At 36.8% G+C, this 13,269-nt stretch overlaps 1 protein-coding gene across 1 annotated transcript in view; it reads right to left on the bottom strand.

The window, feature by feature from the left end:
* Nucleotides 1–13,269, bottom strand: part of PTPRM (protein tyrosine phosphatase receptor type M) — a 475,520-nt gene that overhangs the window by 364,765 nt on the left and 97,486 nt on the right. Inside the window, exon 2 of the mRNA XM_086472548.1 lies at nt 1,920–2,042. Coding sequence (XP_086328674.1) covers nt 1,920–2,042 — 123 coding nt within the window. The remainder of the gene's footprint in view (nt 1–1,919; nt 2,043–13,269) is intronic.

Below are 13,269 nucleotides of genomic sequence, written 5' to 3' on the forward strand. Positions count from 1 at the left end.
CTTGAAATAATTTAAGTGTATCACATAACTCTCTGGCTAAGGCTAACTGAAAACTAATTAAAATCATTAACATGATGATTTGAACAAGAACAAGAAAAAACTGTCTAGATGAAATTATGAGGAAAAATTAGATACCACTTGCCTGAATTGTGCCCTTAGACACACTGCTTCTCATCTGCAAAAAATGAGCACCTCTTTCCCTCTCAAAGGGGTTTTTGACCTTTTAAGGCACCAATATCCACAACCCTCCTCAGACTAACTCGTTCATCTGACCCAAGACTCCCAAAGCATATTTCATTTCCTTTATGGGCAGAAATAAAACTCCCTAAACTCTAAACATAATTTATTACCAAATTTAATACCTTTTTACTTGATCATCAGAACATTATTTTAGTCTTCTGATAAAAACACAGGAAGACAAATCAGAAACAAGTTGTATGACATCTGATAAAGTTACATAGATATCATTTCCTCTCTATAAAAATACCAGTCCCTAGTCTGGGCTCTTGCCCCTGGGAAAAGAAACCAAACCAAACAATCTTCAAGCCTATAGTCATCACAGAAAAGAACATAGATTTGAACTTCTATCTGCCAAGAAGACTAAACAACATATACTGACAATCGCTTCCAAAAAATCCAAGTGGGGAAAGTAATGAATGAAATTTGGAATTTCCAGTGGCGTGATTGAGAAAAAGAAGGTATAGCTTGTACTGCAAGCCAAGATGACTGATAAACTATGTGTGTTAGCTCCAACTTGAGAAATGGTATTAAGCACTAACGAAATAGTCCAGAACATTTTTAGCAGTGTGTGCCAAGGCCACTGGACAAGAGCCAGTTTAAAAAGGAATTTGCAAGAACCTCCTTTATCTGGGATGATGAACTCCATCTAGCATGACGATCCAAGTAACCGGGACTTGGGCAAACTGAACATTTATCTTGAAGTTGGGAGTCCTACCTTTGCCAGAGGAAACAAACTGCTGAAGGAAAAGGCACTGCAGTTCAACCACCAACCTGAGATACGGTGTCCACAATACATGGCAACATTGACAAATCCATAGTGAAGAGTACTGAGATCATTTTTACAAGGGAACAGCTGATTAGCGCGTATCACATGTCGCTGAATTTATTAGTCCCCCTAGTGACCAGTGCATAAGTTTAGGTTTTGTTTACATAGTCACTTCTGAAGACTCACAGTGCTTATCTTCTAATTCCCTTATCAAAAAATAAGGGAGGAACATTTTCTTGAGAAGGACAACTATCAAAGAGATTTTACACAAACGCCAAAGTACATTACGGGTGCTCTAAAGAACCAATTGAAATGGATGCGAAACACCAGACATTTATCTGCAATGCTTTTAACTGTTCTGGATATATTTATACTATATTATGAGGCTAATGCAGAAGTCTCATGATGCTACAACCAGTGATTTTGTGAAGTCGCCTCTTTGTTTTGCCTACTTTTAGGTGACAATAGTCACAAAAGGCTCAGTCTTTAAAAGCCAAAGAAGACACTGAGCTGGGCTGCAGGCAATCATCCCTCAGGAGATAGAGATCAGTATATGGGGGGAACTCTTAAAATGCCTAGATAAAATCATAAAAAAAAAAAAAGATAAATTTTAGGCTACTAAACAGTTTAAAATCAATGGTCAGGTTTCATGTATTTGTGTGGCTGTGATGGCAAAGGAATGACTGCACTACCAGAGCAAGCTTGTGTTTCAGCAGAATGCAAGGGTTGTTGCTATGGAATTAGGTCTAACTGCATGCAGTGCACAAAGTAAGATAATAATAGTATCACAACTGTCTTTTAAACACAACAAGCATAATACAAAAGTAGCATTCTAACAATAGTACTGTCAAGAAATGCTGAATAAACACATGAGCTAATGTCAAAGAGAAACAAAGCAAAATAAAAGACCAACCAGATGGTATCCCTTGACCTGAGGAGGGCTTTACTGGTGCGTTCACCTGATCCCAGTTAAGATCATCATCATCTGACTGACTATAGCCACAGGAACTAAGAGGCTCATCGAAAGTACAGCATCCTGTAAAAGAAACACAAAGATAAAAATTAAACAAGGCATGCAGATAAGATTATGAATCTCTAATCCTAACAGCTGCAACATGATCCAATGCAGGCTGTGTAATTTAAAAATGTCTTTTAATGCAAATTATTATATATTTATTAATCATCACTTTCTGAGAGGGCATAAAACCTTCTCGTAATGAAAACAAAATCCCACGGGTAAAAGAGCAGATCTAGAAATGCAGACAAATTTTCTCCTGTGATACAATCATCAGGTATCAAAAACAAACCAGCAAAATAAAAAGCAGAACTCAGAACACTGCAAGACTGAATGATTAGCATTTTTCAGGAAAAACAAACTATTCCATGCCTAAGAACCTACATTTTAGAAGAAAACCTAAGTGTGGGAATATCAGCTCCCATTCCTGTATCTGGGTTTCCAAGTAAGGGAAGGTCTAGATGCTCCCAGGTGTGCTGTGCTGCAAACAGGTACCAGCCTGGGCATTTGTGGGATCAGCACCTCTGACACAAACACAGCACATCTGTCTCAAAGAGACAATCTATGCCCAGCCTCAAACTCTCTGAAGAAAAATCAAACCCCACAGTATAATTTCCTCTCTTTTTCCCCATTCTCTTCTAAGTAATTTAGAAAAGAATATCATTACAAATGCTCACACTATACCAGGCTGGGGCAGGGAAAAAGAATTTAGAAGAATGGAATCTAACATTATCCACAAGAACAGAGAAAAGCTTTGCTTTTTCCCTTTGGTATAGAGGAAACTTTTCCAGCTTTTTTACATCATTGTCTTCTAACAGGAGACTAGCACAGGGTTACAAAATTCTGTTTTCTTTGATGTTTCACTCCAGTGAAGAATAGTATCTCTCCTATTCGGGAAAACAAATGTAACCCTTGTCACGGATATTTCGGTCCATATTGAAGCAAATTCTGCAGCTGTTCAAACAAAGCTAAACTTTAGGGCTATTCATCATCTTTGCTATCTCTCCATAGGCTCAGCAGGCTTAGCCTTGCCAAGCTGTATTAAAATAGGAAACAGACAAAATCTAAAGTCTTTAAAAAAGACTTTAAAAATCTAAATTTTCCTAGAACATTATAAATGGCATTACAGGATACCTTATCAAAAAATAGAAGACAAAATTTCATTATACCTGACAAGGTTTACCTAACTGAAGTCCAGCATTCCTAATAGCTAGTCCCAGTGTATATTGAGATTCATGACAAGCACTTTGTAAGCAATCTTCAGTAAAAATTATTTTTATATGCAATCAAATAATTTCATGTTTTGTTCCTTTACAGTACCACTGGTCTTTTTAGACACACGATGTTTGCTCTGCCCTTGCATACAGGTCATCCTATACTGTTCTCTGTTCTACAATATCTTTCTATAGGAATTCTTTGTTAGCTCTAGGTTTATCAGGGAAATTGGCACCTTTGGACACTGCGTCTTTCTGTACAATTTTAAGTGCACAAGATTCAATTAGATTATCCAGTGGGAACAGAAAACCCATTAAGGAATTCACAACTCCAAACTCTAATATTTCACCTCAATGATAAAAATAGATATATGTTATCTCTCTCTTGAAGTTAAACAAATTCAGAAATACAAGAGATCTGTATGAAGTATATCAAACAACATCTGCAACATTTCCAGTGGGAAGGCTTAGAAAATCAGGCAGCCACTAACACATTTGTTCTAGTACTTGCATAAATATTACCTCAAACTTCATAAAATATGCCACAAGCTAAGTTTCATACACAAAATCAAAACATCAGCTTTCACAGACCTATTTGTGCTTTTTTTTTTTTATAAAAAGTAATACTAAAAACACCACCACAGGTGAAGCAAAAGGTAGTTTCCTTGCAAAGGTCCTGCAAACGATACTAGGACATAAATTTAACTATCAAGTCATGTAGTCAAGCATAGCAAAACATATACAACCAAATAAAAAAATCAGGGTTTAAAATCCAAACACAGGACTAATGAACATACAGAATAGCTCCCATGCCTCATTATATCATACATATCTCCAGCGACAAGACGACATGGGAAACTCTAAGGTGTTTTCTTGCTCAAACCCAGAAGTTGCAGCCAAGGGCTGCAAAATGTCCAATACTAGAAAAACAGGAGTTTTGATTCTAGACAGATAGTAAAGGCTTCTGCCCTTCTCACTAGTTAGGAAGATGTCAAAAACATCGATGAACAGAATAACAGTTCAACTCATCTAGACCATTTGTCTGTCAACACAAGGCTGTTTCTCACTGCTTGCTTTTCTTCATTTCTCTTGAGTGTCTACACCTAAACCACTCTGTCAGGATTTACTTTTTTTTTCCCCTCCTTTTATGTTTGCTATTTAAACCCTTCAAACCTTTGTGAACTTACTATCTTATAATTTCCTCAAAATTGGAACCTAATCTTCATATCTGCTGCAGGAATAGTTTAAAAGGAACTCTGGAACTCCTCCTTCTAAGTCACTTCCACCCACAACTAATAACCAAGCTGTAGCAAGTATTACTACGAGTAATCGAACTCTACAGCCACCTACCCAGAGAACTGACCAGCATAACCAAGATCTCTAACAGCACAGATGCCAAGCCATGTTTCTTTCTACAGCTAGCCACTACAGGGAAGATGAATACTAATTAAGGTTTTGCACAGCCATGACTGTCTGGAAAGTCTTTTGTAGATTAAAATACCATAAAGGGCATACATAGGTGCTAAAAGTATAGGCAAGTTTATAGACTGAACTAAGAATAACACAGAACATCTTAATGGAAAAAAAAAAAATAGCCAACTAAGCCAAGGAACAATTACTGTAAATCAAGAGTCATCCAGAGTCTCGGCTTACGCCTGCTCCCCAAAGTTCTGACCCTCGCCTCTGACTGCATTACAAATAAGATGAAGTTCTTCAGAAACGAGTCATGACATTTGACAAAACCCTCCATTTGCATCTACTCAAGTCCTCCTGCCTTCTTCTGCAGCGCTTCGCCTATTTTCTGGTCATGATGCTCTTACTGTGCAAGGTTTCCACTTCACAAAAAGTTATCCAGATATGGTATCAACAAGGGCTGTTAAAATCTGAAAAATTATCAGTGGTCTTTAATGCCTCTCATCATTGCACCGTTTTGAAACATGAGCCACTGCCAAGCTAGGCTGTTGTTTATAATCAGCTAGCCCACTTGAGAAATTCTGCCCACTTTTGCTATTAGAATTTATAATAACAATCAAAATACATAGTCTGCTATAGAGTTTAATCAAGCAAAGCAATTTCCCTGCCTGTTATACTGCCATTACAGTTTGGAGAGCCGAACTGTATTTTAAAGGCTGAATTCTGTGCCAACTGAAATATTTATAAGTATAGGAGATACATATCGCATTAAGATCCTTCGGCTTATGTTGCATTTTATAGATATTTTTGGATTCCTAAAAGCAACTGAGTCGACAAATGCACAAGATGCAACACAGTCTATTACAGCCTACAGTTCTTTCAACTGCATTTATCCATTTAACCATCATGAATCCAGTTCAATAAAACCATTGTCCAAATGTAGTCCTTTTTGCATGTTTCTATATTTATTTTGTTAAATTACTTTAGATCTTGAAAAATTTATGAGTTAAAATAAGGAATATAATTTAAGATGAAAGTAACCAATTAAAGTAAATGAGATAAAGAATAAACTATACTTTGCCTAATGTGAATAAAGTTTTATTCCAAGTGTTCTGTGTGTTACAGACTATAACTACGACAACTGTTATGAAGTATTCTCAAAGAATACCTTATCAAAAAGTAGAATAATACACAACAACAATCAGTTAAGTCACAAAAATTAATACAGAAAGAAGTTCAAGTTACACTGAACACTGCTTTATTTTTGTTGGTCTAATATACTGCAAAGATCTCAGCTCAACATGTACTTTCTATCAAAAATTTGCCGCCAAATGTACAAATGCTATAAAAACTTATAATGCTTAAGAGTATCGATGCTAGCATTAGCAGGGAACCTACGTACGTACTAGAACTGATAGAAGGGCCCTGCTTTGAGATAAAAACACGTTTTTTCTTTACAGCAAAATCCTATGGTTTCTGGTCTTACACAGTACCATGACTTCTGTTGCAGAACAGGCAAACGAGAAGATGAGTTCACTGCATCTCACATGTTATTAGTGTTCTTTATCTCATTTAAAAAGTATTCTAAATCCTGTTGTTTCTGTATTTTCAGTTTCATACTGGAAACGTGACTCTGTTTATTAAGTACAAGGCAGCTATTCTTTGAAACAAATCAAAGTTTTGATATCTGATCCAAAAGTCGCGTGTCTAGACATCATGTCGTATCAGGTAGCTTTGACAATGCAGTGGAACATTCATCTCCTACTAGGCAATGGGTCTTTTCTTCTCATCTATAAAAAAGGAGCCTCTGCCCAAATCAAGAACACACCATTTCTCAGCCAGCAACAATCCCTCCTGTCCTCATGAACTTCCCTGCATCCAACAGCAAGGGACCAAGCACAGCACCTGGACAATGTACCAAGGCAAACGAAAAGTGAAATAGTGGAACACTGTGATCACTTGCAATCGTTAAGCTTGACTGCACTGCGAGTGAGTCAGCTTTCAGCCCCAAGGGTTACTGCTCAGGACCGTGAGGCAGCGTTATTGTGCTGCCTTGTGCTTCCTTTTAAAGTTTTAGATTTCAGGGCAATCATCCTATCTAAACACTCTCATGACAATTAGAAAATTATCTAAGAAAGCATCAGGAAAATGGGATCCTGAGCCTCTAAGCTGACAAATCACCAAATCGGAGAACAAACTACTCCTTTGGGGGCAGGTAAGAAGTCATAGAGTGCAAAATAAAACAGCATTCTCAATTATAATCTGGCTAACAGACAAAGCAATGGGAAAAGTGGGAGTCTATGGACAATTTTTAACGTGAAAAAGAAATTAAACGCTGTCTCAACCTGTACGACAGGTCTGACCTGCTATAGAGCTTTATTAAACTTAGGGTGATGGCAAAAATTGTCCAGTACAAAACTGTTCACCCCTGAAATCAATAAATCATAGAGCCAATAAAGCTTCAAGTAAACTAACTACAGCTATAGAAATGGATGGTTTAAAGAACATATTAGAAACTGGACATAATGGCCTGCCTGGATTCTGCTTTGTATGCATATTCTCAGGGAAAAAAAAAAAAAAAAAAAAAAAAAAAAAGGCTCTACCTACCCTTTTCAAAGGTGTTACAGCATTACACATTAAAAGGACTTTCTGGACATGCCAGCTCAGAGATAGCTAGCAAAAAAACCTCTTCTCTGCGTGCCTCCAAAGTGAGCACGTTGCTGTCGTGTATCTGCGGGGATGTACACATGCCAAATATTCTTATCCAGGCTTTACAAATAAGCTTTCAACAGTGGGCAGTCTGTTTAAAATGGAAGACTTATTTTCTCTCAAAATATACCAAGTTTCAGATTTATACTAGAGGCAAGTGTTCAGAGCTCTAAGATAATACTGTATTCTAGATTACTGGTCAGGGAGTCTGAAAAATCATGTGCTGCATAAAGTCAATCTAATTTAAAACAGTATCTATGTTTTGTTAAATCTGCATACGCACAGGGATGAGGGAGAAGAGCAAAAGAAAACAAATCTTACAAAGAAAGAACTTCTCTGATCGTGGCTGCGCTCGGAAAGGGTTTTGAAAAAGGCAGAGGACTGACAAATCATCTGGAAAAATCTCAAAAGCCAGAGTGAAGATGATGAGGTAAAAGAATACATATTGCAACTAAGAAAGGCCAGATATTAATTCTGGCTGAAAATGAGAATAACAGATGGAAAATGATACAAAATTGTGCTAAGATATGTGGAAAAGGTGGTATAAGAATGCCAGAGAGTTCTGAATTCACGGACTCAATTCCAGCAGCATTGCAGGTGATGACAGTATACGGATAAAATCGTTTTGGATAAACATTTAAAGCTGTTATTTACGAAACTTCAAAAGCTCACCACATGTTCATTAAACATTTACAATTGTTCTCTCCGTTCTCCCTCCACTTACCTGACAGAAACCAAATCAACAGAAATGTCTCCAAAAACGTTTCAGATTTGGTGACACAGGACACTATAGCAAAGTTGCATTTTACGGAAGACATATCTGTAAGTTTTAACTTCCCCAGGAAACCTGCCCACATTTAGACAAATAAAATGTGTTCTAAAAAAATTACACTTGCCTAATAGATACTGACAATAATTCAAAATTTAGGTGCCTGGACTCTAGTGAAAAGCCCTGAAAGAAAGGAACAGTTTCCTCTCAAAATGCGCATTTTAACTTCTTTTCGATACCAAGACATAGGAACAGATACCACTCACAAAGGATGAAACACAAGACATTGAATAAGAGCCCCTAAAATAAACATCACCTATCTCGTGTAAGCAAATAATATCCATACATTTGCATCATTTTTATATCAGTGAATATTTATGAGGCCCGTGGGAAAATGGGTGCACATTAACATTCTGTGAGCAAACTTATTTCTGGCATTTTTTAATGCCAGGGTGTTTGATTTTGCAATATTAGTGACAGCTTTTCTTAATTTATGGCACGGATTACAAGGGCAAGCGTACATGTATGCTTACATACACAAATTATACCCCTGCTGCAGCTGTCATTAATTAGAACACATCTACCAAAAAAAAAAAATAACTGAGTCTTCAACCCAATAAAGTACAGGATTATGTAGAAATGTATTTAGGAAACCCTATTTTGAAAGGTATTATTAGAACAAGTATATCTGCAGAAATCAGTTGGACTTTATGCTTTAGTAATAAGAAAGGATACCATACTGGGTGTTAAAACTACTAGGTGGTCTTCCAGTCCAACACAAGTTAATACTAAGAGAGACATACCTTGTACGAATAGCAGCTACGGATAAATGTTAGTGACTGGGGGGGGTTGTTGGTTTGTATGTTTGTTTTTTGTTATGTGGGGTTTTTTTTAGTTTTCATTTCTTTTTGTATACGTACTATTGTAACATTTTTATTATTAATGTAAAGCTTAAATCAAGCTCCAGAACAGGGAATGAACTCTATAAACGTAATAACTATTAATATGATGACTTTTTTGGAAAAAAAAAAAAGCCTTACAAGAAAAATAATCTCCATATGACAAGTACTTTGGAATGAATTTTGAAGAACAACTGGAAGTCCAATTTGTAACATATATTTAACCTCCTGATGTATACCGCGTATTAAAAAGATCACACGGGGCGTACCAGTTGCAAAAGGCAGTCAAGGTAGGGTACGTGTGTTTTGGAGCTGACTCAACCTGACAAAATTCTGAACTGTGGTCAAAACCACTACAAAAGTGAATAAATAAAAGGTATATTTTCCATATGTTTTTTACCTTGTTTATCACAAACACATGACAAAACAGTTCTTCAAAACGCAGAAGTCTCGTGTATAAACTGCCCAAAATGTCTGGACATAAAGCTTTGACCTACAAATAACTAACAAAAGGAACCTTCTTTTCACATACTTAAATTAGAATTAAGAACTCAAAAGATATTCTGGTTGTGGAATAAGCCTCCTGAGAAAAACAAAACCACAACTGAACACCTCTTTCATATAGTTTATGTAAAAGGATTCACTTAATTTGCTTTTATAGCTACCACTCAGGAGGGCACAAAACACCTTTATTAAATGTGTAAAAGCATTCGATCATCTTGGTCAGTAAAGAAACCAGATGCTACAGAAGAGAGATGTGGGAGAGGGTTTTTTTTTTCCCCCCATTTACTTGAAATGGGGACTAGTAAGAATGTAGTGGGAGCGTGGGAAACAGATGTACATGTTGAAGTAAAATATACAGAAGGTAACAATTAGGTATACTTTCTTTTGACAAGTTAACATGCAGTAACTCTTAAAGGACTTGAAATGACACTTCTGTTTTGAAAACCTACAGTAAAACACATGACAATGTTTTCTGTAGTCTTTCTTAGGGAAGAAAAGGAAGGGGGTAATTTTCAGTCTAGCTCACAGACCATGCATTAGCCAGCTGTGACTTTGAAGCAGCAGTGTGCAGCACCTCGCCCTTCTGTCAGCCAAGGGACAAAATACATACCATAGGTATCTCTCTTCCACTCAGCATCTATTTCTGATTTCTTATGTTGGTAACAGAAGTTGCCCCTATTAATTTAATTATTGTGAAGAACGCCTTTATCCTTTCCTCATTTGGATTTTATTGCAATTTTACCTTCACTTCTCCTTTCAGTTCACTGAGGAGAGCTATCACCAAAACACGCTCAAGTGTGTGCAGCTGGAATTAAAAAGAAAGCATCTAAATGTAGTAAGAAATTACTCATTCAATTTTTTTTTTTTTTTTCCTGGTTTCGTTTGCTCTTATAGAGCTACCAAGACCTAGAGGCAAAATCCTAAACTGTTTCCTTCGGTAAAGTGCTGCCCTGACAAAGGGTAAACTCGAGAATCACTCACCATTAATCTCTCAATATGGTACTTAGGAGAGATGTAAGCAGTTGCACTGATCTGTTGAGGATAGCCAAATTTCAACAAAAGGAGAGAAGACATCTGTCTGCTTTCAGTAGCTTCGTATTAATCCCACTTTTCTAATTTATTATCCTAAAAACTGCTTACTTCATTTCACCTGACCCAAGTATCCCCGTGTCTTCGTATATCACTAAAATCTAGCACAGTAGAGCTGCCCCAGAAAGACTTGTCCAGGGGAGGGGAGAGGAGAGCAGGGGAAGGCATTTGGGAAACAACACTGAAGTGCACAGATGACTTTCAAGAAAGAAATGTATATACTGGAAAACCTGAGGTGAAATGAAATAAAATGCAATTCAGACGGAAGGAGGAAAAGAAAAAAAAAAAAATAAATCAGGGGATATTCAGTCTGTTGGGTTTTTTTGGTTTTTTTTTTTTCCCCCTAGCTAGGAAGAAGGGATTGAAATGTGTGCCTCACAGCCAAAACTCATCATAATAAAGGGTCTGCTCACCCCGGCGCTTTATTTAAAACACAGTGTCACCTCAGACACATACAATCATCAAGACTGTGATTACAAGACCACACCAGACCATTCCTCTAACATCCACTCAGGAAACACTGTATTAGATTTTGTTTGTCACGAGGACAAAACTTTTCACGCTACATCCGTCCTAGGGCTGTGGGGAAATACAGCCTGATAAAAGACAGTCAAACCACCTTTTCCACAACCAGCACGGCCAGCCATTCAATTCAACTCACAAAGCTATTCTAGTGTAATCTGATCCTAGGGTAATCTGATTTTCACTAAAATACTTTCTATCAACTTTGAAAATTTTTTTCTTAAAATTACTAAAATCCAGCATCTTCATTCTTAGTTAGAAATTGTACTATTCAATTATCCCCATGTTATAATGAACGTGCATGAATGAATGGATGCAAACAAAGGCAAGAATAAGCAACACAGTAAGCAGCCACTGTTCTTTTGTCGCTGGTTGTGCCAAGAGTCGTCTAAGTTTCCACAAAAGGAATCAGCGTTCAGCTGCATTTCATGCTATGAGACTATGAGAAAAACACTATGTCGCTTCAACACATTTATCACATAAATTTACAATTCAGATTGAGCTAAAGAACACTTGCACATCCTGAACAAACCAAAGCATTAACTTCATAGGCCAAAGGTGCTTTGTTCATTCCTTACCTTACAGCATCACGTAAATGGACAGACATTGACAAGCAACCCTTATGCTGTCACAGAATAATCAAAATCTGTGATATTTTGAATTAATTTAACTACTGTATAATTACAATAACTGTATCTGTCAACAGCACAGATTACATGAGAATAAGAAGCAAATAAGAAGCTACATTCTGATTTTAAAGCTGAGTATTGTTTTGTTTTTCTAAGGTCAATAAATACAACAGCACAGAATATTCAAAGTCTTGAAATAGGTAAAAGCAAGCACTAAGATGAGGGGCCCACAGCAAACTTTAAGATGCCACAGCTGGATTGCTAGTACAGTGCAGCACATCTGCAAAGTGAGCCCCAGGACTCATTTCCTCCCTGGCTTCAACAACTTTTACAGACAGGTCATACTGCCTCTGAAGTTACCAGGTAGCAGGACTGAAGAGAACCTGTTTTATCAAATCCAGGTTTGATAGCTGAGAGATTAACTATCACTTCATCCAACTATCAGGACATTCTGAGCTGTGCAAGTTTTGTCTGTGTTTTTTTGTTTTGGTTTGGTTTGTTCTTCCCTGTTGTCAGAGAAACTACTATAATACCCTATTTATCTATACATAAAAGGATTTCATTGAGAAACCTGACAGCACTTTTCTCATCTGCCAGTTGAGCTTTTAAAATGTATCTTCACCTTTAAACTCTTCAATCTAAAAAACACAAGTGTACTTGAAGCTCCTTCATTCTCCCTGGTGCTGCTCATTTTTAATGAGCCTCTTGTCTTTACATCTCCCAGAAGACAGACTCCACAAAGCAATCTCAGGTGATGTGAAACCAATGCTTGATGCTTCTCCAAACCCCTGTCTTTTTGAGCCTGAAATCTTCCTGCTAAACCCCATAAGGGACTGATGGGCCATTTCAGTCAAACCCAATTTCACTTATTTATCACAAGCCCCTACTTAGAAACTCTACTGTGGATTGCTTGTACACACAATCCGTTTCCAGCTTTGAACTTTAAAAAGGATTTAAGCAGTCAATCTCAATATCATTATAAATCCAACATGCATTACTTGCCTATTGATTGTGAGAAAATAAAAGTTTGAAGCTTGATTTCAGGGCTAATCTTTCCATTTGCTTGATGAGTTCTGCAGTTGTTACAGAACACTTAGTGCATCCTGTTAGACAACAGCATATTAAGCTTGGATGAGAAATCCAGACTATTTACAACACACTTCTAGCTTTAAGTAAAGAACAAAGGCAGCGTCAGCTTTGTTAGTCTCAGAGGCTTTTCAGCTATACCACAATTTAAAAAAGCCAAAACATAAAATACTAAACCTTTCTGTATAAAGGATTCCACAACCTTAAAATATTTCCATAAAACTAATAATGTTAAAATAGATTTTATATTTCTTCTGCCTGATATATCAAAAGTCTAGATTTGGACAGAATATATTCAAGTTTATATTCTACTTCAATAGATAGAACAAATGAAAAAATAGACAGGACACATTAGTATTCATTCCATTTGTTATCAGACTATCTTACAAATGCTGTTTTTTCTCTATAAATTTT

This window comes from Leptosomus discolor, chromosome 13 (genome assembly GCF_034619465.1).
Source record: "Leptosomus discolor isolate bLepDis1 chromosome 13, bLepDis1.hap2, whole genome shotgun sequence".
Classification (NCBI taxonomy): domain Eukaryota; kingdom Metazoa; phylum Chordata; class Aves; order Leptosomiformes; family Leptosomidae; genus Leptosomus; species Leptosomus discolor.